The 25,459-nt window shown below is 38.9% G+C and overlaps 1 protein-coding gene across 8 annotated transcripts in view; it reads right to left on the bottom strand.

Moving 5' to 3' along the window:
• Window positions 1-25,459, bottom strand: part of LOC117829876 (protocadherin-15-like) — a 245,906-nt gene that overhangs the window by 146,539 nt on the left and 73,908 nt on the right. For all 8 annotated transcript variants that reach the window (XM_034707604.1, XM_034707609.1, XM_034707610.1 and 5 more), the window contains 6 exons: window positions 18,993-19,153; window positions 17,441-17,596; window positions 13,548-13,667; window positions 11,683-11,793; window positions 9,139-9,309; window positions 776-884 (listed from right to left, as the gene is read on the bottom strand). In XM_034707604.1, the coding sequence (XP_034563495.1) occupies window positions 776-884; window positions 9,139-9,309; window positions 11,683-11,793; window positions 13,548-13,667; window positions 17,441-17,596; window positions 18,993-19,153 (828 nt within the window). The remainder of the gene's footprint in view (window positions 1-775; window positions 885-9,138; window positions 9,310-11,682; window positions 11,794-13,547; window positions 13,668-17,440; window positions 17,597-18,992; window positions 19,154-25,459) is intronic.

Raw genomic sequence — 25,459 nt, 5'->3', positions numbered from 1 at the left:
CAGAATTAGGATCAGAGCTCACCTACATAGTCTTCTCTGGAGTAAGATAGCTGAACTTGAGGTGAGACAACTTTTTGTGTTTTTTCTTCTAGGCTTTTAAACGATGGTTTTATAACAAAACAAGTGTTACCCTTACAAAGTGTGAGGGGAAAGCTATAGTTTAGATTTGTATTAGCTAGCTAACTAATTGTTAGATGGTTGTTAGCCTTGATGCTGGCAAAAAATTCCAGTTGGGGTTGTTCGTCACATTCTCTTTAGTTGAGTAGGCCACTGTTGTTAGGCCTATTTGTTTTGTTCTTTATGTTGTTATATAGGCTGGCCTAAAGATTTGTTTTCTGTTCATGTTCCTTGCTCATTTTATGTTAAAATGCATTAAGTTATGGAGGCCTATCACTTGTCAGTACAATTGAACTTATATTGAGTGTCTTTGATAGTTAATTGCCTCTTTGTTACAATGAGTTGGAAACTGAGAGGGATACACATTTCAAGCAAACACCTTAAGCTTCAATTTAATGTAGGAATGGCTATTGAAAGATTATTTGATGATGAGCAATCATCAAAATAGTAAAAAGTGTGACAACCAACCCCGTTCTCCCCTATTTGCTGTTGAAAAATTGCAGCAGATTAAAATATGAAAAATTACAATCTAGAAATTTTCAGTCTTGTTGATATTGGTCTTGTTTGCTTTCGTAACTTATAAAGAGACATCATTGTTATTTTCAGTCTGTTTCAAAACCAGCGAAAAACTCCTCAAAGGAGCTTTAATGAAACTTACCAATGAGGATGGAGTAGAGTATCCCCGGCCGGTCAGATGGAGGCTGTATGTTTCTGTCCTGGTCCACGGCTTGAATAGGAGGAGTCACATTGACGGGATTCACTTTACTCTGAGAAACAGAACCACAGAGAGGATTAAAAAAATGTAGAATCACACCAATTTCATGAGACAACACAATTTTTACTTTGTGTACATTACAGTGAAAAACAGAGACTTGTCACCAGAAGTGCCAGCTTTAAACTGTGTCACAATAGATATGTTTTACATAATTTTTTAATAAAGCTTAGTTGACAAGGATAATTGGCAACAAAAACAGCTCAGAGGAAAGAACTCTAAACAAAAGCGGAAAACATGGGGAGGGATATTGAAAAAATTAATTGCTTGGTGGTCCCATTCAGTTGTTCAAAGGCATTAAAAAGCTTTCCTAATGCTTTTATTTATGAATGTACAAGCTCTAAGCATGCCAGCAAGCAAGTTAGAGTCAAACCAAAGATGGCTGCTACATCAACTATTTCAAAAACACACTGTGGTTAACTTTAAATCATATGTTGAGTGTACGTGGCAACACATTTAAGAAGAATGATCACACTAACTATAAAAGTTGTACTATAAAACATAACATAAAAGAATGTCATCAAGGACCTTTTCTATTATATATGTTTATTTGACCTGATAGTCAAAGTTAAAGTCTGTCTCATACACAAACACACAGAGTAGAAGTCTTGAAGTGCAGATCGGTATCTGCACTGCATGCAGGCTATAATGTTGAGTTATATTAGTGTAATATGCTGAGGTGTCTGGAATACCAGGACCCCCAATGGGAGAGACATTACAAGCCTATAGGATAACATCTACAATCACTAAAGCTGTAAAATGTCAAGAACAGCGTGTCCACAAGACTGCACGTATTCCCCGATGTGTGCGAGTGGATCAGTAAACCCCCCCCGAACTCACATATACGCAATGAACACGACAGCAACCCATACTCCTGCTATTATACAATGCTTAAACACAGCGCCTGTCAAGCAGCACTTAAAATCTACTAGCCATCATAGAGCTATATCTCCTGCTGCCTGTCACAGGGAGAGTAGAGGAGGGAGACACAGGCAGAGAGGAAGTTATGGCATGTCGAGTAAAAGAGGGTGTTAATATATGGGAGGGAGCCGAGTTTGCCAGGGGTAGAGGGTAAACGGGGAGAAGTAAAGATGTAAAGACAACAGGAAAGACAGGGGAGGTCAGAGACTTGCAGCTAGGTCCCTCAGAACTCAATTACATGAAGAAATGTATCACCAATCTCTTGGTTTAACAGAAACAGCTTGACAAAGCTGGTGAAAACTGGAAAGGAGTTACACTACAGCATATAACTCAGCTTCAATACATGTACTTTAATCTTGTCCTCAAAAAGGCTTATTTAAACCTTGGATGACCCAATCCTTCACACCACAAAAAGTCTGCCCTCCCTACTTCAGACCACTTCACAACTCTAAATAAATAACATAGAAAAGTCTCCTTTGCACTTGTACCTGTTGAGACGTTCAACCTTTCTTTTACTTATATGTCTCTGCCGCTCTTAGAAAAGCACTACAAGCACATCAATTTTCTTTGAGTAGAGTCTGCCTTTAAAGCCTGGCTTTTGACTGTATAGTACACTGTACAATACACAGCACTCACATCCTCTCAGATAAGCTTTTATGTTGTGCACAGAGTCAGAACTGTTGCTTCCACGCATAGCTTTGGAAACATTAACAGCACTATATTAATGGTTTGTACACCTTCTGGTTATTTATTATGTCTGGAAGGACGGTCAAATATTATTACAGTTATTTACTGCTGCATTCCACTTAACTCAGCCAAGGCATGGATTATATACACTTACTAATTCAAACGTATATTTTTAAAAACACATCACAGTTTCACAAAGCTTGAGTTGAAACAGTATATTCAGATAATTATTCATCCAACAGTTACACACTAGCTAAAGTTTGTTTCCACCATACATTCTGGTTGAGTTCAGATTGGCACCCTACTGTTGGGGTACCTATCTGACCCCTGAAGGATGGAGCTATAATCTGTTGACTGAGAGAGAGGCGGGGTGATTAGAAACAGTACTGGATTGCATTCCCCCTAACCTGTCTTTTCTGACTCTTTTTAGATTTTTATCATCAAACTCATGACTTAGGACACCAGGTGTTAAGTGCATTTGTATTCTGTGCGAGCTTCAGTTATCCACAATGTCCAACCTTCAGTTTGATCAAAACAGTCATGTAGAGCGTGACAAAACTGAGCTCACACAGGCCCCAAACGTGGACCACAATACAGAAAAGACAACCCAGGCAGGAACTTTAAAAGCCGCTTTTCTCACTATAGGCTCCCAAGACTTGGTGTCAAATAACATGCAAGCGGGCAGAATCAGGGACACAAACAGTGCAGAATCAGCAGGAACAATATCAGCAACAGGTAGGCAAGCAGACGTGAATGACTCAGACTCAACAACAACCAGGCATCACCATCTGGCAAATACGAGTATGGGGAAGGTTGCGTTGCATTATATACAGGGGAATTAATGAGCAAATGAGCAGCAGCTGTGTGGGCAGGTGGCTGATCCCGAGAGCAGAGGGGGGAGGGGAAATCCCAGAGGGCGTCTTGTGGTCAGGTGAGGCTTTGTGTCAATCACAGAGCTCTACAGGAGCATGTGCGTTTCAATGCCCATCAGAGATGCAGAACTCCCATCTAACATAAAGACATAACAGATGGCGGTTTCCACATTGCAATGCGCTGCAGTGCTGCAAAGTTGCACTCTGTGTAGAAAGCAGCCACAAAAATTAAGTTATGGCATTTATTTCTGGAGTCTGTGATGCTTTTTTCATCTGTTTTTTTTTTTCAAACTTGAATCCAATCGACTGCCAGTGTGATGTAATAAAAACTAAATGATTGGGTTGTTGACTGTACTGTTCAATAATCTGTTTTCCCCTCACAGTCATACATTTCTGGGTTGCAGAGGCAGCAACGATTTTGAAGTGGTTGTGCGAACGTGGCCTGACAGCCAACTCCCCTGCACAAATGACCAGCATCTATGAGTGTATGTGTGTGTGGGGGAGAGAGAAAGGCACAGCCAGTGTTGGCTGTGAGGCTTGGAGGTTGTCATATCTTATCAGTCTGATTAGGACTCAAACTATTACAGTGCCTTGACTCTCCTCTGTGTTCATCCCTCTCCTCACTTCACCACCTCATCTTTCTTTTAAAACCTGACATTAGGTTTTTTGTACAGCAGTCTATCTGTCTATCTTCTTGCCCTCTGGCTCCCTCTTTTCCCTCCAATGACAGTTTGATGGGTACAAATGTGAGCCCTGAGTGTTAACTAAAGTCACAGTATTGGGGTTCCATTTGAGTGGAATATTTTAGATGACTCATGTTTGATTAATCAATCAATGAGAGCCCAGGAGAGACAGCTGCTACAGTGCATGCAGGCAATCTATAGGGAAAAATTGTATGTTGCTGGCATCAACGTTTTCACTTAAATGACCACGTATGCCCCATTCAGCCTGGATGTGGCTCAACATTAATTTTCTTTATTGTAAAAAATCTTTTTTTTAGATAAATAGTATGGAATGACAAGTTATCTTCAAATATAGGATGACGTGAAGTAAGACATAATGTATGGTGAGCGGATGGTTATGTAAATAAGAGTCTCTCCAGGGCAAGACTAGATTGAAACAAACTTTTTTTTGTGTCAATAGAGAATCGAAATGTGCAGGAATGCTTTTGCTGTTCAGAATAAATCACTGTTATTATCATAGTTTGACAAATGCTAATCAAGTAATCTAAACATCCAGGTAATAGAGGGTAATAACCAAGCAGCAACTTCCGCTCTTGAGAAAAGAAGCCGATACTGCAGTTCCTTAAGTGTCTACTTGAGGCTGGTTCTGGAAGTACAGGAAACTACATACACAGCCATTACAAAAGCCCATATTTACAGCAAAAACAAACATGTAAAATAAACAGTATTAGCTTAAATAGCTATATCAGCAAACTGTACAGGGGGTGAATCTCTACTCATTCATTGTGAAACATGATGAGTTATGAGTTTTACATAATAAGGGGCACGGCTGACTTGACTGACAGGAGGGCACTCAGTCAGCTGTTAGCAAGGAGGCTAAAGGCCTGCCTCAACTCCACTTCTTTGCCTCTTGTTGGTCGACCTAAAGTTTGGTTGACCTAGCAATTCCAATATGGGAAATGCTAGTGAAAAGCTTCAGGAACCAAAGGGTGACGTCACAAAGACTACATTCATGTATTAACATGGCAATAACATGATTTAGTGTTGTAATTACAAAAGCTGTTAGACTTGCTGAAGAAGTATGGGTCAAGATGAGCCATGTTGGCACTGGAGGGTAAAGTTGCAATCCCAAAAGAGCAGTTAAATGTCAGATTCCAAGGAACAGCCTTAGTTCAGGAGAATCCGAAATACCATAGGACTTTACAATCCATCAAAAAGACACAATTTGTGACAGATCTGCATGAGGTGAAGCCATCTAGTTAACCAAGTGCATCCTATATGGATAAATTCACTCAGTTTTCGTTAAACAACTGCCTAACTCAAATCAGACAAGACATGTATCCGACTTACCCAGAGAGAGGTAAGATTCATCTGCCCGAGCTTGAACCAGAGCTTTTCTAGGAACCTGACCTTGATACAGGTATTTCTTAGTGGCTTACAGCCTGGTCTATGTCATTGTCTTTTAATGTTTGTGCCTTGCAGATTGTGCGACAGGCTCTTGCTATAAATTAGTAATCTCCAGTTGATTCAATATGAAACAGATGACATAACAGCACCATCACTGCTTTTTTTCCTCAAACTCTAAAAAGCTCCTTTCAAATCCTTTAAGAAAATGCGCAACTTTGATGACAGGCTCTTCAGTAGTCAAAAAGTATATTACTTGTATATTATACTTATTTGTCTTAAATCATACCTCAAAGAAAGCCTTTATTTTGATGTGTCATGGCAGGGGAAGCACAGGTGTATCAAATAACACCAGAGATGGCTCTGATAACATGGCTAATTAATCCATGCCATAGTAAGCCAGTATGTGCATTAGAATAGTTCAGCAAATGCCAAAGATACATGGGTTTTAGCAGCAGGTTGGATCATTAATCTGGAGTACACCTGAGCTTCTCCTGCTGCCACATGTTAAACTGTCTGCTGTGAAAAAATAAGTCATCAGGTCTCCAAACATCTGCCTGTTCCAGCTCCTGTAAACCTCGTTTTTTTTGTCTGACTCATACCTTTTTATCTTTACTGCTGTGATGTTGCAGATTTACTAAAACTGAATTCTGGAGTCAGCAACAATTGTGAGTTGGGAGCAAATTGACAAGTGAGAATCTTTTGATGCAACTATTTTAGACTTACAAATTGTTAAAACCCCGCCGGTATTTTCACAACAGTGCTTTTCTGTGTGTCTGTCTTTTTACATCTCTCTTTCTCCCTACGTGCCCACCCCCCTTCTTTTACACCCACCCTTCCATCGTAAACTCTGTCCTTGTCTGTGCACACTTGCTCCTTCTCAAAACCAAGAGGTGTAAAGTTGATTTACTCCCGTTGTTCCTCGCCGTGTCTCTCTTGGCTTGGAGAAGAAATGTGCATGTGCAAGTCTGCTTAAGTGTGTGAGTGTGTGTGTGTGTGTGTGAGAGAGAGAGAGAGAGTGAGAGCAGATAAGACAGAGCAAGACAGAGAGTGAGGTTTGTAGGCAGGGAAAGAGTTCACTCAGTGTGTGTGGAGTGAAGTGTGTGCGTGGTACACAGATGTCATGATAAACAAAGACAAAAGCACTATGTCCAGTTAGGCATGACTGCTTTACTGACCTGACACTGTTGCGTATGTGAGTGTGTGTAGGCGGGTGGAAGAAGTGGGTGTAGAGGCATGAGTGCACGTTTAGCTTGTCATGATCAAGGGTGTGTGCGTGTGTGCGTGTGCGTGTGTGTGTGCGCGCGTGTGTCTGTGTGTGGTAAGGGATGAATGCTCTGCTGACTTGTCAGAGTTGAGGATTTTGCCTGCAGCAACTTTGTCTCATTTACAAAGTGGTATTGTAAGTCGCTCTGGATAACAGCATCAGCTAAATGCTCAGGATACAAATGCAAAATGATAGATACAGCTGTGTAAGCAGAAAAATACACACCACAGTGCTCCAGGCTCGCTTTTTAACAGCACAAGGTCATGTACAAGAGATTTACTGATTGATCCGTCAGAAATATCAATCATCGTTTTTTGTCTGAAACAGTGTTTGAGGGTCATTTAATACACAGGCCTTCTTTTTGGTTACAAAGGATCCAAAACAAAGTTGTGATATAGCAATTAAAGTCGCATTATCAGATAGTATAGATCCTCCAAGGAGAAAATTAACACCTGCGATTTAATCTTAAAGTTAAAAAAGACAAACAAAATTGTGCAGCTCATCAAAGTCAGGATGGACTCTTTATATCAAGCTGTTAAAGTTTCAACACATAAGCCATTTTCTATTGAATTAGTATACAGAATATATACACATAATCAAATATCAATATATATATGTATATATTGATATATGACTATATTTTTTACATCATATTGCAGAATAGATGTTGGGAACATTGAAAATTAGAATAAGGTAATTTGCAATTCAGAGAACAACATGTTGTATTTAATATGTACTGTATGTATATAAAGTTGAAAAGGAGGGCAAAATGATTCCAGCTTGTTATGCATGTTCTGCAAGGATTTTGAGAGCTGTTTGATATTGATACGGCTAAGCCTGTCAAACTCTAAGGTGTACATAAATAGAATTTGTGCAGCCTTTGAACCCCCCAAAAAATGTTCAAATGAGTAAAAAATGTACAATCTAATTCACATTGTGCAAGCAAAGGGTTAAATGCACCCTAATCTGCACTGCACTGCATTGCAAATAGTATTACTATATGCTGATGATGTTTGTGCATACTTAAATGAGACATAATGCATTCATTTGGGGAAGGATCAGCCCCTTTGTATGCAAACAACCTCACTGCACATATGCAATTTACAAATATCAGTGCTAACAACCCAGAGCAGTTAAGAGTTAAATAAGCACTACCTACTGAGAGCTGGTGGTGATGGCGACACAATATATGAAAAGGATGACACAAAGAAACTTTCCATTGAAAGTTATAGCTACCTAAAAAAGATAGCCTTACATTAAGTCTGATACAATTACTTTACCATTACTGTCATAATCAGGAGTTGAATTAGTCATGGGCTGTCCAGGACTTAACCCCAGCACATTAAGCACACTTTTCCACATGTGTGGAGACAGTCTGAAGCCGTCACGCGTATTGATGTCAAATTTTGACAAGCTGCTCTTGCTGACCTGCTTCACAAAGGAAGTTTTGTTATAAGGAGTGACAGAGGTGCGTCACTTCTGCCGATGATCAACAAACAATACACTATTAGAAGAGCCATTCAGCTCATTGTATGTAAGTGGTAAGATTTGAGATCTGTGAGGATGATTGCGTAGAGTTTGGGTTCATCTCCTCAATTAGACACAAAATAAGAGCAATCTACACAAGGCTTCAAAACCTTACGGGTGTGTTTGTGCTTCAACATAACGAGAGCAATATGCCAGAGCAGACAGTGGGGTCAAATGTTGTAAAACTCTATTTACTATTTGAAGCTGCAATCAATTCTAAGTGAAATCACCTTAGTCTTTGTGCTCCAAAATGCAGAGGTATTTGCAACACACTCTCAAGATGGACTCTAAGTATTGTCCTTTTTGGTTTCTTTGTTTGTTTGTTTGGTGTATTTTTCTGCACCTGAACATCCTTGTAAATGAGAGAAACTTAAGTGATTTTCAACACTGAAAAAAGTTTGAGTTTATGAACACTGTTTCTGAAATCTTTAGATAGTTTCTGTTTGAGTTCACACAAAGAACACAGTTGCTTTTTAAAGACCACATACACTAGCCTTTGATCTTATATCTTAACAGCAACGCCAAAACAAGTTTAAACTGCCAATTAAAAGAGTATATCTTGCATAGCTGCAGCTCTCACCGCAAAAAAAACAACAACTTCTGACGCAGGCAATCAATATTAGTGTATTAAAACTAAGTTGGACTCTAATTATTTGCATCCACCCAGAAAAATGTACTGTAGCTTCACTGCATTAGGGGCTTGCATATTTGTTTATCGATCCATCATATTACTACTACAGCTACAATGGAGCAGCAACAGTCTGTCATGGCCTGGGAACAGTTAAAAAATGAGCATGTTTAAAAGGGCAGGAGTTCCAAACTAGTAAGAATGTGCACACACAAACACAAAAATTCCATTCATAGTATGTATAACAGGCACACACTCACCGGCTCTGTTAACTCCAGCACATTGGCCCTGTATGTGATGGGACTACAGTCACGAGTGTTACCCACAAGTGTACATGGAAGGAACATGGGACCCAAGTCATCTCCATCCAGCACATCCACAGTCAGAGTGGTTGTGGCCGTGCGCCGCTCACTCGGGTTAGGAGCTCGGTCCTGGACACATAAATAAGATATTATATTTAACTTTTGGATGATACTGCACTTTATTTAGATATTTGCATAACTTCATCTTCATGTCCTAAATCGAAAGAGACCACAACATAGTCGTGCTGAATAATTTTCAGAAAATCACATCAAAAAGCAGCAGGGAACTCTCAATGCCTTCAAAGGCTGGTGTCTACTTCACTGACCATCTCCAAGTCTATTTATACCTCATCAAGAGCAGATAAACAGTACAATTTGTTCAGTATTGCACTTTCATCACAACTGTTTTCATGTTTTAAACAGCAAATGTGTCATTAAAAGTTCCAAAAAAAGATAACCCTAAAGTTAAGATAGTCTAGTTTTGCTATTGACGTTTAAGACTGTTCACAGACCTGAATTATTAGTATGTAATGTATAATTATTGTGTCTGTTTTGTATGCTAGAAGGCATGTCCTTGACCTGTCAAATGTCTTCAATATACCAAATTCCAGTTTAACACTGGAACTGATGCCAGTATCTTTTCCATCATCAGTGTGCAATCACATACTTTTAAAATCAGTGCTACTGTCTCTTCTTTATCTGCTTTTGTCTTTGACATTCAATCACCAGAATGATAGCTTTGCAGAGAATTCACATAATACACTTGATAGTCCTGTTCCTCATATTGACCTATCTAAGTGCTATATTCTCTTTTTTCATTTGAGGTCAATAAGAACAGATACACTTCCCTTTTTGAGCTCTGTTGGCAGAATAACTACATGACAGAATCAACCAGAAAATCTAACTTCCTGCAAAGAATAACAAATGCAGCAATCACATCCCCGCCTTTTATGGTGGTAAACAACCTCTGAGATATTATACTCCATTTCAACTTGGTGCAAGTCATCTAGATTCCCATCTACTTCACATTAAGAGTGTTGGATATATCAGCATTGGTTTCCCTCTTTTTAGAAAGACTGAATTTAGTATATCTATATTTCTGCAGTACATTGTTTTGCTTTATGGATTTATGGAATCATCTCTTACAAACATGATGTCTCACACATATCATTAGCTGTCACATTCATGTTTTTGTGAGGCAGTCTTCAAGGCAGGTGACACCACACAATTGTGCAGTCCATATATTGCGACTCAAATGGAGTAATCAACAACATTTTATTTCTCCAAGTGTAACAACGTTTTTTGTGCATTATTTGACTAAAGCGAATTGTTCGACATTATGGGCTGTACCTTTTTTCCAACACTAAAATTAGATAAGAAAATCAACACCGTAACTGTAGAAGTTCGTAGAATGTGAACCAGGTCACAGCTAGCTTACCATGCAGTAAGTATTACTTATTACTTCACACAGAACCTTGTTATATCTTTCACTTGCAGTCTTGAAGCTAAGCTAAGCTAACTGGCAACTGGTTTTGGTTACATATTGCAAGTAAATACATGAGAATAACATATCATCATTCTCGTCATGCTCTCAACAAGTTTTCAGACAAGGTTATTTACTCCAAAAAAGGGATGTACTCTTGCAATTGGTCATGCTATGCACAAAATGATAAAAAGTAAATAACTTACTAATATAATCTCCAAGAGGAAAAGCATTATTCAAAATGACTTTTTTTAAATAGTGCTTCATGTTCTCAAAGTCTTTGCATAGATTTTATATTCAGCAAATTCACAGCCACTCAAAACGCTCTCAATATTGTATTCAGATGAACAGTGAATACATCAGGCTTTCAAGCAGTCAAAAACACATTAATCTTTCAGTGTATTGTTGACTTTTAATAATGCTTTTAGGGTAAATGGGCCTTGACATGCATAAATATCTCCCAGAATATTTAGCTAATAGTTTTTGCTGCCACATTTTCTTGTAAAAACAAAAAGCTTAATGGTGCGATTAGCAGTTTAAGACAATTTTCTGTCATGCTTTAGTTTAGATCATTCAGAGTTTGTTTTGAATGTGGAGTGGGATAAACTCAATTGTAAAGCATGTTGATGAATAAAACATACAGAGTGCAGTTAAATAAATTGAGGAAACTATTACATTAACAAAGACATAAGTGATAATTAAGGAAGCACTTATTGGTCTCTCAAGCCTAACTCAAAAGAGCAGCAGTAGTCCAAGGTTTTGTAACATTAATGTAACTGTGAAAAATAAATGCATGAGAATAATTCAACACTCTAGGCTGCAGACTCCTCTCCCCCTCACATGGGGGGTTATTTATTTTTTCTTCAGGCTTTCTTTAGAACTGGTCCAAAATGAAAACCTTACCTGTCAACTTTTATCTTTTCATATCAACATCACATATAAGGTTATGTCACATTGGTCTGCAGGGGAAAGAGCAGGCAGACAAGCACACAGATTTAAAAGAAAAAAAATCCACTTACATTTGCCTGTATGATGACCAGATACCGTGTTATTTCCTCATAGTTGAGTCTTTCTCGGAGAACTACTGAGCCAAACAGTGTCAGGGGGATGTCAAAGGTTCTGTTTGTTGTCTGAAACACACACACACACACACACACACACACACACACACACACACACACACACACACACACACACACACACAAATATAATACAACCACAAAAACGGTGAGTTGGTTTGTGGATCAACAGTTCACCCTCCCTTTTGGATAGTTTTCAATGGTTTTATTGGTGAGAGGACTATAAAAAATACAGCAGTTTGAGCATGGAGGTGGAAATGACTACATTACTTCATCAGTCTGCCAAGAATATGAATTCAATATTTTACTGAGTTACAAAAAACTTAGAACTCCTATATGTCAAGTCCTATTGAAACACAATTTAGAGGGAGTCAATAGGAATGTACTGTTTTACAAAACAACACCAATGACCTTGTATCAACCCAAATTGAATATTGATTGTTAAATACCAAACAAATGACCAGGACAAAGTAAAGCAAAAAATAAGAAAATAATTTTTCATATATCTATATGAACCACTACTTTTTCATTAAACTACAGAAGTATTTATTGTTTTTGTATTAAAAATGTTTTATCACATTATTTCTGTTACAATTTAATTTAATGTGACTTACTGTTTTGAAGTTTTGTATTGTTTTAATTGTTTTAATGTTTTTTTTTAAGCCCTGTGATAGGTTGGCGACCTGTCCAGGGTGTACCCTGCCTTCGGCCCGAAGCCAGCTGGGATAGGCTCCAGCATCCTGTGACCCCTAACGGGATATGCGGTCAAGATAATGGATGGATGGATGGATGTCTGTCTTCTTTTTATATTGTTTGTTTTGTGTGTTCTTAGATCTTTCTGCCCAGGGACCACAGATGTGGATTAGCTCATTTAAATAACTCTGGCTCTGCAGTTGTGTTGTGCATGGTCCCTGTCAAATAAACTAATAAACTAAAACAGATAGCACATTAGCTTGAACAATGAAATCCCAAAGTTGTGTCAAATCAACCAATGCTCATGCTAAATAGCTGCAGTAGCTAAAGTGGCTTGTGTCAAAGATGAGCCAGTATAATTATTGTTACTCAGCCCCCCTTGGCTAGAGGGCTTTTGCTGTCATTTCAATTCTACACAGAAGTTGTGTGAATTTATCTTATGAAAAATGTAACTAAATAAAAAACACTGAAGAAACCTTCTTAAATTACCTGTTGCTTAAATCATTACACTGTTTCTTCATCTGTAGTTTAGCAAGACAGAAAAGGACTCATTAGCTTGCTCAGCTAGATAGTTAGCTAACAGGTAGCATTTTCAGCCTTTTGAAGTTTAACATAGAAAAGATAATTTACTATTTGACTATGTACAGTGTTAATTTACTGAAGAAGTTAAATATTCAATTAGAAAAACATGACATTTGTTGTCGAAGCTTAAAAGAGCTAACTTGCTAACTTTGTACAGTTTTTCTGAACTTGATAGCTTGATTAGAACAGATGTAGGTTAACATTGTGACAGTCTACTAACTTTAAAGAAAGGATACTTGGTAAAACAGCATTCAAACAATCAATTTTGTTATTTTCTGTAGAACTAGGGGTAATTGCTGCAAAAAGGGAAAGCATAGTGCACACCAACTTTTCTTTTATCAGACACCAGAGCCCTGGAGATGTGTCTGGCCCAAATCCTGCTGTGTTCTTCATTCTTCACAAATTATATGCCCTGCTTTTAGCTTAATCTGGACTCTCAATTACTAATTCCGATGTACTACCATTGCCCTAAACCAAATTATTATTTTGTGAGTTTATAACCTGGTTTAGCAGACAGATGGATAACCTACCGGGTCTTTTGGGTTGTACTGGATGGTGTACTCTATCTGTCCGTTGGGACCGTCATCAATGTCCTTTGCCCCATTGTTCCCCCAGAAGCCAGAGAAAATGGTGGTTCCTACCGGCGTCAGCTGAAACAGAAAAAACAGAGTGTTTCAGTTTCTTTGTTTGTAGGCTCACAGTACATGATGTCAAACACTTTACAGCTTTTACGCTCTGTACTGCTGACATCAAACAGCATCTATCCTGTATTGTTTTGTTTTGTCTTCCTGAGAGTGTCATGCATAACATCTTCTGACTGTATGAGGCAGAGACGAGGGAGGGAGACATTGAAAAACTCTTTGCATGAGTCTGGCCATAAGGGATCTTGATACCCCACCGTCTTGACAAAACAAACAGAAAATGACTTGCAGTTTTATGTTTATTGTGCTCAAATGGGGCTTGAGAAGAAAGATCAGCTTGCAGCTGTTTGTGGATTTCATTTGGTCTGAAAATAAAAACACAGGCAGCATGGCTTATCTAACTTATTGTCTGTTTGTGTGTCCCTGTCCGCTGTGAATGTTTGCTACACCTCATTGCCTTTATCAAATTGAAATTTCAGATTAAAGCAGGGCATACGGAGATAGAAAATCAGGTAGCCTGTAGTACAGAAGGAATTTTCTTGACTCATACAACTAAAAGAAAGTGTGAATTTCTACATTTATTTTGATCATTGATTTTAGAAAAATAAAACAGTGCGTGGAAAAAAAAGACTGGACCCAAAAAAAAGAGTCATTGTCTAGACAGATTACATAAATGACCCAAAATATAGAAGTAAAATTAACCCAATTCATCAACTCAATTCATCAACTCACTACAAATCTTCCATCCCATCTGCCACAATGTGTTCATTCATGTTCAGTATGGTTCACTTAGTTTCACTGTGAAATGTCCTGATATTGTTTTCCTTGATTTATCCGTGGGCTTCCTTGAAGCCAACCGATGTAACAGAGTTCTGATCCTGTGTTATAAGAGATTACAATTTTTCCCAAAAATCTGACTTGTAGCCAAAACTAGATGAGTATACTGTGTCAGTCGCAGCTCAAAAGCATTTTATAATTAAGCTATCAAATGTTTGTTCAGTAGTTGTTATTAACCAGTTGTTATTTAAATTAAGAAATTCAACCTGTCCATGATGATGTATTAGAAATAATAGTTCTCGATTTTTGTCCCAAGTTTGTGCATGTTAGCTAGTTTGTAGCTAACCACTACTAAGAATAAAATTTGCTTGAAAGATACTAACAACATAGCTGCTTGGCTACCTTTTGCCATGCTAGCTACATTAGCAACAGTTCCTATAACATAAGCTTATGTGCAAAATTTGACAGAAATAACTGGAACAACACTAAAACTTGTTGTAATATGTGCACACTAAAAAGCTTCACATACTTAGAATAAAATGCTAATCTATAATTAACAATAAAAAAGATTTGGCCTCTTTTTTTGCTAACCAATATTTTGCAGACAGCTAGCATCTATCACATGAAAAGCCTTTGGAGCCAATTGTAAAACTGAAGCTTAAACAAACAGTTAAAATACACTGAAGTTTTTGTTACAGCTGTAGTTTCCCATGTGTTATTCTCATAGACTGTATAAAATATGGACGCAGTATCCGTGACGTCACCAATCTGTTTCTGAAGAGCTGCTTGAGTCCAATCGTTGTCAGCAGCCATATTGCTGCTGTCAAGCCAGTGTGACGTAAGGAGGCGGAGTTTGAGCCTCCTAGCCAACAGCTACAGTGTTCCTGCAGTCAGCTGTGCCTCTCATTGGAAGACTCGTAATCTCAATATCTTCGAAATTGCCGCGTTAGAAAAAAATTCACCCTCCTCACAGTGTGTGCCGATCGAGAAATGAGCTATCCAGACTACACTCGTCTTTTGTACCAGGCTGTAAACATGTTTATTTCTGCTGTAAAGATCGCCTTTTTCCAATTCATGTGTACGAGACTTCTGGTACTTCCGGAGCCAGCCTCAAGCGGATCCTCGATGAACTGCAGTTTTTAGCACTTCCACATTGGACTCATATTCTTATACCGGAGGTTGCCGCTTGGTTATTCTATAGAAAGTAGAGATCCACTCAATCAGCAAGTGACATTAAAGTAGGCTGGTCAAGATTAATCACCTTCTAGTATGAAAAAGACAAGCGAAATATTCAAAATTAAGATGTCTATTCTGATTCTTAAAGAGAAAACTCGAGACCAAAAGTTGAGCCCCTGCCACAGCACCTAAAAGCGATAACTTTGCCAGCCATAAATAACCATGCAGCAATTCTGTGATTGTGTCAAAACAGAAGTTTAATCTCCAAACGGCACAAGAAACATGAGATTAAGTTTAATTTAGCCGCTGCACCAATGATTTGTTGCATCATTTCTCTCAACAGTGTTATCTCTGCTTCCCACTGATCCAACAATGGTTTTCAGAACTTGTCTCGCTGTCACTTTGCCACTTTTGGAAAGCTGTAATGAAACAAACTCCTCAGACTCTGGCACCGGTGCCAGCTCATGAAATCAGCCACAAGGATCACCTTGTACCCAAAAACTCACTGTGAAGTCATAAATTGTGTCCTAGACGCTGTAATGAATAACTCCTTCTCTATCTGCCTCACTGTCTTGAACTCAATTACTGCTAGTGATAGACAAATAAAAGGTGGTTTAATGTAGACAAAGCCAGGATAAGACAATATTAAATTCACTGCATTAAGTGAATGGAGTTCTGGAGGCAAGATAACTGCTGTCTGCCTCTGACCAGACCTGCACTCAAATGACCGACATTAGTATTAATTTGTTTATTTTCAAAATAATATTGCCACCACATTACCTTGGCCTGGCACAGGGAGCATATTTTAGTGTTTTTTACGATGCACCTCCTAAATTGTGCGGCTGTCGTCGAAGGAAATGGAGGGTTTATTTTAGCAGGAGTAATGAGAGACCTGAGAGCTCTAAGAGGTGGCAGAGGAGGAAAGACAACCAGAAATATACAGCGAGTGGCAGAGGAAAGGTGGCGAGGTTGAGAAAAGGTGACATAATGAAGAGCTGGGAGTGGTGAGCGCAGGGACAGGGAGGAGGAGGGGGGGGCTACAAAAACAGAGGACCAACAGAGGCCTAGAGAGAGAAAGGGAAAGAGGGAGGTTGAGAAGACAGATTGAGTTGGACAGGCTGTGGAAGACTGCATAATGAGATATTCTACTGGGTCCGCCTGGGTCGGTGTTGGCAGCAGGCTACATGTATCCTTGTCCAGTTTCAGTTTGAACCTCCTCTAGTTAAATTCTCTGCCCCCCCCAGACTCTGGAGGACACACTAACTGTGGGATTGGCGTCTTAAAGCTTCTGAAAAACAGATTTAGATGCTTTCCCGAAAACTCTGCTTTTTCCTTGCCCTTCAGCTTTAGTCTGACAGCAAAATGGTATACACATTACTGTCTGTTAGTTTATTTAAAACACATTTCAGCATGCGTCTGTGCCAAGCTACATTTTCTGTTGGGATGATGCTGCCTCTAACTCTGGAAGTGCTGGCACAAAACATGAACCCCAGAGCAGCGTTTGAAATCTCTGTACTGCAACTGATCTATTGTACTTCTGCTGGACTTGCAGGACTGTAACTCTCTCTCCCTCTCTCTTCCCCTTTCACTCTCTCTCATCTCTCTGGTCACTGGTCTCAGACCCCTGAGTCATGTACCTGCCATTATGATAGACAGCAGCATGGCAGGATAAGTGTAATAAGTGGCCCTTGATTTAGGTGAGAAACCTTTAAGTATTTCCAGAAAAAAGAGCTCTCTGGACTAGTTTTGCTTTACTCCACTAAATCTCTGTGAGACAAAGAAGGAGCAGAAGTTTTGAAAGTAATATGTGTGTTTGCTTGTGTTTTTACCTCACTGACAGCAACGTAGTATCTCGGCTGTTGGAAATGTGGCGCGTTGTCATTGCGGTCTCGAACAACAATGCGGACTTCGTGTAAAATCACCGTGCCAACCAGCTCATTGGTGCACTGAACCTGAACCACAATAGACTGGATATAGGATGGTGGCTGCAAAAAAAAGGAAACATCAGGATTAATGTTTGTTTAAAAGCTACAATTATGTGGTAGTGATAAATAATTAACCAGCAAATGAAACAAAATACATCAAAATATGACACAGAAGACTGCCGGCCTCTTTCCATGCTCCTTTTTTGTACCAAATGAAAGTTTGAAATCATCTGTCGGCTTGTTTTACAAAGCTAACAGCAGGAGGATGGTTGTTTTCCGCTTCAAATGGAACTGAAACCGAGAGTCTTACGACAGCAAATGCTTGCAGCTGTAAAAATGTGATTCTGCAATTTTCATCCACCTGTGGTCAAATTTAAAACAAAAAAAAGACAAGAGAAAATAGTTGTTTTTCTTCTGTAACAACAGTGATGTAACTATGCTCTCAGTCTTAAAAAAAAGGTAATTAAAGGTCTAATATAACGTTCATTTTTAGCTGTCTGCAACATGCCCTAGTTGTCTCCTGTACAATGTTTTGATTTCAGTTGAGTAAAACATCACAAACTTAGCCTCTGTAGAGGATATGCAGCTCAGTTTGTCACCCCATTATACATGCAGTGATCTGAGTGGGCAGAGATGCTGTGATAATGAGGCACTGGGCTGATTGTCTGAGGGGAGGGTAAAGACCGGTGCAAACAGATGCAGAGGTGGAAAAACACCAAAACAAACGTGGCGAGCGCTCCAGAAGAACCAACGCTCGTTCACTACACATATGATCAAGAGTCTGGAGGAGGGAAGTGTTAAAGTGTTGCAGCTGCGGTTACAACAGCATGTTTCTTAAGGGTGTTTCAAAATGTGACTGTTATACCTACTTTCTTGCTATTTGAGTGCAACTTTATCTGGTTGGTCCTAGTTGTTGAGGCAGTCTGAGGTGAAGTGGTTGGCATGAACAAATTAGCACCAACTGTAGCTAGCAGCTTGTTGTGAAAAATAAAATGCAACCACACTTTTCTTTTGGTCCTTTGGTGCTGGGACAGAATATATATATTTATGTTGGTTTTTTGCAACCATCAACATGGCAGTTGTCTTATTTCGTTAGCAGTAACTTTGAACAACTTGACTCTGCAACATTGAAGAAAAAACAAAAAAGTTTTGAGCGGAGCTGCTTGAGGAGTGGGAGCAGTTTTGTATGGATGCCTACGCTAATCACTCCTGTAATTACATCACCACAGGACATATTACAAATTGCCTTGTAGAAGCTGTATTTTCCCAGTCTTAGGAACAATGCAGAGGCTTTTTTACTTTCACATTATCAGGGTTGCTGAAGGTTGGCAAAAGTATCTCCAAGCAAGTCCCTGTCTATCTATCAGATGTTGAGAAACCAAACTAATAAAATTAAGCACAGAACTTGGTAGCGTTGATTTACATCTTCTTTTCTTTCTTTTTTTTTTTAACTTACATCTCGATCCAGAACCCGGCCTGTGCTGTTGAGGTACAGAGCTTGTTTGGAAGGGTCCAGTATCACCCAATAGTCGTGGTTATCCCTTAGAGACAAAGAGATGGTACGATCCGGACCCTCTGCCATGCCATTTATCTGCATGGTTTCTACCAATAAAGTTCCTAGAAACACAAGAATAATAAAACAGTTAGAGAAAGACACAGAGTCAATTTTTTGGTGTCCTTGATGAATCGCTAGAATCTTAAAATTCTATTCAGGCAGTAGTAAGGTCAAAGGTAATGAAATGAAAGAGTGAGCAAACAAAATAGAGAGTTAGAAGGCTGTGGAAGTCATGGAAATTAAATTAGGGCTGACTAGAAAAAGGATGTTTATTTTTTGTTTGCCCTCTTGATACTAGTGGCAGGAATACTTCAGACCAAGTGGAACACATAATAAAATCAGCATTTCACAGAAAGAGAAGGACACAGCCTTCTGGGATGAAAAGTAAAAGTTGTAATGATTTTAGCAATTCATCTGCATGATTTCTCACCTGAAACCTTGAAAAAACAGGCAAAAAGTAAACATTATAATACGCCAGATGGTAGGGCTGGAATACAACTTGATTCATTTAACTCTCAGTCAACTGTGGGCGGTGAATTGATTTGGGAATGAGAGGAATATTGAGAGAGAGAGAGAGAGAGAGAGAGAGAGAGAGAGAGAGAGAGAGAGAGAGAGAGAGAGAGAGAGAGAGAGAGATATCAACAGTGAGAAAATTACTGATGTGAATGGAAACTGTCAGGTGTATATTTTTTCTGAAGGAATGCATATTATCTTTCAATCAAAATAAAGAATAGGAAAAATATATCAGAGAAGAGCGAGAGGTTACCCTCACAAGAAGGGAGAGAAGGCTAACAGATAAACATCTTTGTTCAATAGAAGATCTTTGACCTTAGTGATGATTGACAGTCTTAGTGAAAAAAGGAAAACCTCCTTTTTCATTATTTGCATTTTTTCTCATATTATAACTCCCACACATGCAGGCCAAAAGTCTGACTCTGTGGGCTGCACTTAAGTGAGTATCACAAACAAATGTATGGTTTTACATTGTATATTACACTGCTATTACCTGTTGAGGGTTATTTTTAAGTAAAGTGGTAAATACTCCAACTGAAAAGGTGTATTAAACACATGACAAAAGAAAAAGAAACAAAAGAAAAGCAGAAAATGCAATCGCTTGACTTTGTATGGCTCCAAATCAGAGGAGACCTATTACCCAGCCCAACACACTGCATTATTTATTGAACAAAAAAATCCATTGTGTGCGTGTGTGAGCACAGAACTATCCTTCAGCACATTATTAGACAATGCAAGCTTTTAGCGGAGGACATAAATTAGTATGTGCTTATGTGCAAAATAATAACACAAATATACAAAAACTAGAGTGTAAGTCGAGCCAAAAGGCTGCAAAAAGGCCAAGAATTACAGGTACAGTTTTACCAAAAGGCAATGAGGCCATTATAACTCTTTATTTGGTGCTAATTATGTTTTATCATAATACTAGACAAGTGTTTATTATGTTTTTTTCTCTACAGCTGGCTCACAATGAGGGCAAAACAGACAAATGAATAACTTACTGTGTTAATAAAGGTATCATTAATGTGGTTCATTGGACTATCAGAGATTTATAAGACACTTGTTAGTGTTAAGAGGTTTATAGGAGCATTACGCATTGATTTAAGTGAATGTCTACATGACTTTGAGAATGTCTCGCTGTTGCTGTTCCACGTTTTGTACATTTCTTGTACAGTAAACTCCATTGTTTGATATTCATTAGAATGGGAAAAAGAGTAGCCAGTGGTCTGCGCAGAACTGATGAGAAGTGTAACTTTTCTTGTTCTTCTAAAATCAATACCCAAAGGACAGGTTGGGTCTGTTTATGCCACAATGAGCTGCGTCTATGTTAGAGCTATTTTGTGTTGCTGACCGTATAAAAGAACACATGAAGCCAAAATAAGAGAGGTCTCTTCATGAACCTGCACATCTCTGAAGAGGTGTTTTGAAGCCCAAAGGTGGTGGCATCCATATTGGAAACGTTGACTCAACTTAACCTTCACTCAAGCTAGGCACCAGCAAAGAGGTGGAACTGAGGCGGACCTTTGGCCTCCTGGCAAACAGTTACAATGTGTCTGCCAATTAAACCAGCCATGCCCCTAACTATGCAAATATATTTAATCAAAACATGAGGTACCAAAACAAACTGACCCCAGTGTGTATGAATGAACCAAAAAAGAAGAAAGCTTTTCAGACCAAACATTCATTTTGTTCAGGGCTGTAATCATGTTTGATTTTGTAGAAAAACGGGCTTTGTAACATGGGTGTTAATAGAGCTTCTGGAGAAACTCAAGGAACTGCAGTTTTTTGCACTTCTACATTGGCTTCGTTTTTCAATACCACAGGGTGCAACCCACCATGGATGGTGCAACCAGAGACTGTATAAAATATGGACGTAGTATCCGTTTGAGGCCAATCGTCGGCGGCAGCCATATTGCTGCTGTCGAGCGATTGTGACGTAAAGAGGTGGGCTTTGAGCCTCCTAGTCAACAGCTACAGTGTTCCCGCCTGTCAATCAAGTCAGCTGTGCCTCTCATTGGAAGACTTGTAATCTTAATATCTTTGAAATTGCCACGTTAGAAAAAAATTAATCCCCTGTACAGTGTGTGCCAGTCGAGAAATGAGCTATCCAGACTACGCTCGTCTTTTGTACCAGGCTGTAAACATGTTTATTTCTGCTGTAAAGATCGGCTTTTTTTAATTGGTGTATATGTGGTTTACGGTTCTTCCGGAGCCAGCCTCAAGCTGATCCTCGATGAACTGCAGTTCTTAACACTTCTGCATTTGACTCATATTTTTAGACCGGAGGTTGCCGCTTGAGTGCAACCCACTTTGCCCGCCCATCGATAGACTAACCCTTGGCAAATTGTTCTGAAAATTAATTGTGTTCTATTAAATTGCATTTCATGTAGCATACCCTAAAGGCCTGGATAACTTCCTTGATGCAACTAATTTTGCATTTGTTTGGGGGTTTTTCTTGTTGATTTTGCATTATTTTTATTTGCATCACATATATATTTTTCGATTTGAATTATCCTCCTGGAGATATATGTATTTTGGACTTTGAATGTGTCTTTCAATTTGCACTATTTCTGAATTCTCAGCCTGTTTCTATTGGAAATCTGTTTTACCTTGTCAGTGTGTTTACCCTTGTGTGCTTCAATAGAATTTGTTATAAGCAGTTACCTTTCTAGGCAATGAGTATTACATTTGGTCAAGGCTGTTTAAATTTGGATCCAACTTTATATGAATACAACATTGAAGCATTGACTAACCATTTTTGTTCAGTTAATATGCTTTCTGATTTCTGCAATGATTGTAATATGTCACTTAGCATCTACCTTATAACCAAGAAACAACAAAGATCAGTATATCATTGTAATACACTGACTGAAATAAGAAAGGACAAGAGTCTAAAAAGTTGAGAAGGCCAGCAGTGTTGTTTTTTGTTTCTGAGTGTTGTGTTCATATGAGAAAATGAGAAATCATACTGCCCCTTAATGTGAACACAAGCCACACAGGTACAACATCATAAACCCACAGACTGCACTGAACAATCACATATCTGATCTGACAGACGTAAAATTAGGTCATAACATTCTGTGCTCCCATGGAAACCGGGTTAGACGCCCCACTGTGATATGCTGATGTTAAATAATTGGGTAAATTTAATGAAATTGGTTTCTTTGTATGAGACATGGGAGTGAAAATGGAATTAATTAAATCATTTTTATTCCTTGCTGTCCTCTTGCTATCTGCCTTTTCTGCATCTATCTTGCAAAATGTTGAAGGAAAAAAAACAAGTAGAGGGGGAAGAAGATAGAGACAGATAATGCCGAAAGCCTGTGTGACTGTTTCTAATTTAATTCCTCCACCGTCTAATATAAATGAGCTTTTTTCCTAGTGACCTCACTTCATACGATGTGTGACCAAATACCGTACCCAGCAGCACCTGATTAAATTGACCCGTGTGTTAAGGAGAGCAGGCAAAGCTGTAGGAACCTGTGAGTGTGTGTGCAGCAGACGACGCTGAGGGCAAAAAGAGAGAGCCGTCCAAGAATAAGGAGGAAGTACAAAGAGCAATTAGGGGGCAAGAGAAATGAAATAGATAGCAGAGGAAATTGAGGTAAGAAAGATTGGGTTGAATGAGAGGCTGGTAGAAATAAAGAGTAAAGAGAATGTTAGGAGAAAATAGAGAGAAAAGGAGCGGCGCATTAATAGAATTTTTACAGGACATTAGCTTAAGGTTCGAGCCATGGACTGAAAAGTAATCATCACATCCGCCTGCTACTTTGGCTCTTAGTGGGGCAGAGGAGGAACAGATTCAAGGTGGATACCAGCAAAGTAAAGGCATTGACACATTTTTAGTGCTTCTACCATTTGCCCTGATATAATTTAATCAAAGAAATTCATTCATTATCAGAGCAGAGGTCATTCTGAGGGAAAATCAGCTTAAATTAAAGAAGCTGTAATCAAAGCTGTATTTTCCCCACAGCTCTACATTAAAGCAACTTTCTGCTCTCAGTTCTGCTCTCCTGGCCCTGCAGAATAACTATTTTGGTTCAATCTGACTGCAAAACAACATTGGAATGATAGTGTGTATGAATATATGTATAAAATTAAGTATGTGGACAATTTTACAGAGTTTTAATTGTAGGGACATGGTGGGTAAAAAATGCAAAGCAAGACTTGTGGCTTAATGAGGTTTGTTGAGCCTTAAGCCTGAATCACAAAGATGGCTCTCATAAACCAGATAGCCAATTTAACTTCTGCTGCACAGCTAACTTGCTCAATAAAAGATACCCTTTAAAGAACAAGAATTGAGACTGATGCACAAAGTCAGGCATGTTTATGACTTCAGGATACCTGATTGCTCTTACTGGGAGTTTGGGGGTTTTTCAAATCTCCATAAATAGAGTCTGCATATGACAACAGAATCTGGGTGAGGGAAAAGATTGTAAGCTCTAAGAGTTCTGGTTTTGGTTTGTAGTCAGAGCAGAATTGTGCACTACTGCTTCAGAAGGTTTTGGTTATATCTAGAAGTAACTGTGACATAAAAAAGCTCACCAATCAACAATGGCCTGGACGATCTCCATTAGAAGAGTTGTACTGCAAATTCAGAAACCAATCGCATTCATAAATGGATACAAAGGTCGAAAACAAATGAAACCCCCTGTTTTTAGTGTTGATCTAGAAGTGGACATTGTGAACAGGCTTAAATATCTTGGCACTTTTATTGATGACAAACTGACATTCGATCATCAGGTCGACGCTGTCTGTAAAAAGGCCCACCAAAGAAAGTACTTTCAGTGGAAGCTCAAGGTTTTTAATGTTGACACAACTTTTATGAAGATGTGATAATAAAAATAGACTGCAGGCTATTGTGAAGATATGCAGCAGGGTTGTGGGCACATCCCTGCCTAACATGTCAAGCCTTCACCGAGCCAGGACCCTCAGCAAGGCCTGGTCCATCGTGGCTGACCCGTGCCACCCCCCGCGGATAATAAATAAACCTTGAACCTTGAAACAGCGAAAACGCACTGCTAATAAAACAATGTGCAAACCGAGACATGACAATGGAAGTGGTCCAGGTATGATGGGCTCAGTGATACCGTTTTTGTGAAGGCTGGGCCTCACTGACTACAAAGCAAATTCACTATTTTATAACACATTCAAATATTCATAAACTTTTATTGAGAGATTATTTCTCCGCTGCACAGCTAGCGGTACTACAAGTGAAGGTCTGAATCCAAAGGGTGTGTTAGCTAGGGGGATAAATTACCTGCAGCTACTGTAATTTCACGTTAAAATAACTGGACAACCTTTCTGCAGCACACCCACCAAAATATTTTCAGTAAATGCTGGCTGGGATTAAAACTACTTTTTATAGACCAAAAAAAATGAAGTAACTGTATTGAAAGAAAGCAAATAATTAGTAGCATTACACGTATATACCAGAAAATTGATTTGTCTTAAAATGCCTTGCACCCTTATGTGTACTGTAAATCTCAAGATACTTCAGTGGAAAACCCTGTAGCTCATATAATTTGCATATGATACGCATCTCTTTCTATGTGGAATGACAATTATTGTTTCTGCTTTGGGACTGCCGTAGCAATATCCAGGCATGATTGGTGAGGCTGAGGACAATTCAAAAGTGTATACTAATAATATTACAGCAGCAACATTATTGCACACCATTACATGCAACATTTCATGCAGATGAAACGTGGAACATGATGCATATCCAATGTAATGCATTAGAAAGATGTTATTGCATATGTTCTGCAATTTTGCCAAAGGTTACACACTTATGCCTGGTTGCTAAATGTGTACATCATCCTTTGAGTGAATATGTGCAGCTATTCCAGCAGCTT

The sequence above is a fragment of the Notolabrus celidotus genome, chromosome 18, assembly GCF_009762535.1.
Source record: "Notolabrus celidotus isolate fNotCel1 chromosome 18, fNotCel1.pri, whole genome shotgun sequence".
Classification (NCBI taxonomy): Eukaryota; Metazoa; Chordata; class Actinopteri; order Labriformes; family Labridae; genus Notolabrus; species Notolabrus celidotus.
The sequence above is the reverse complement of the archived record's forward strand: the minus strand, read 5'-3'. Positions and strand labels throughout refer to the sequence as shown.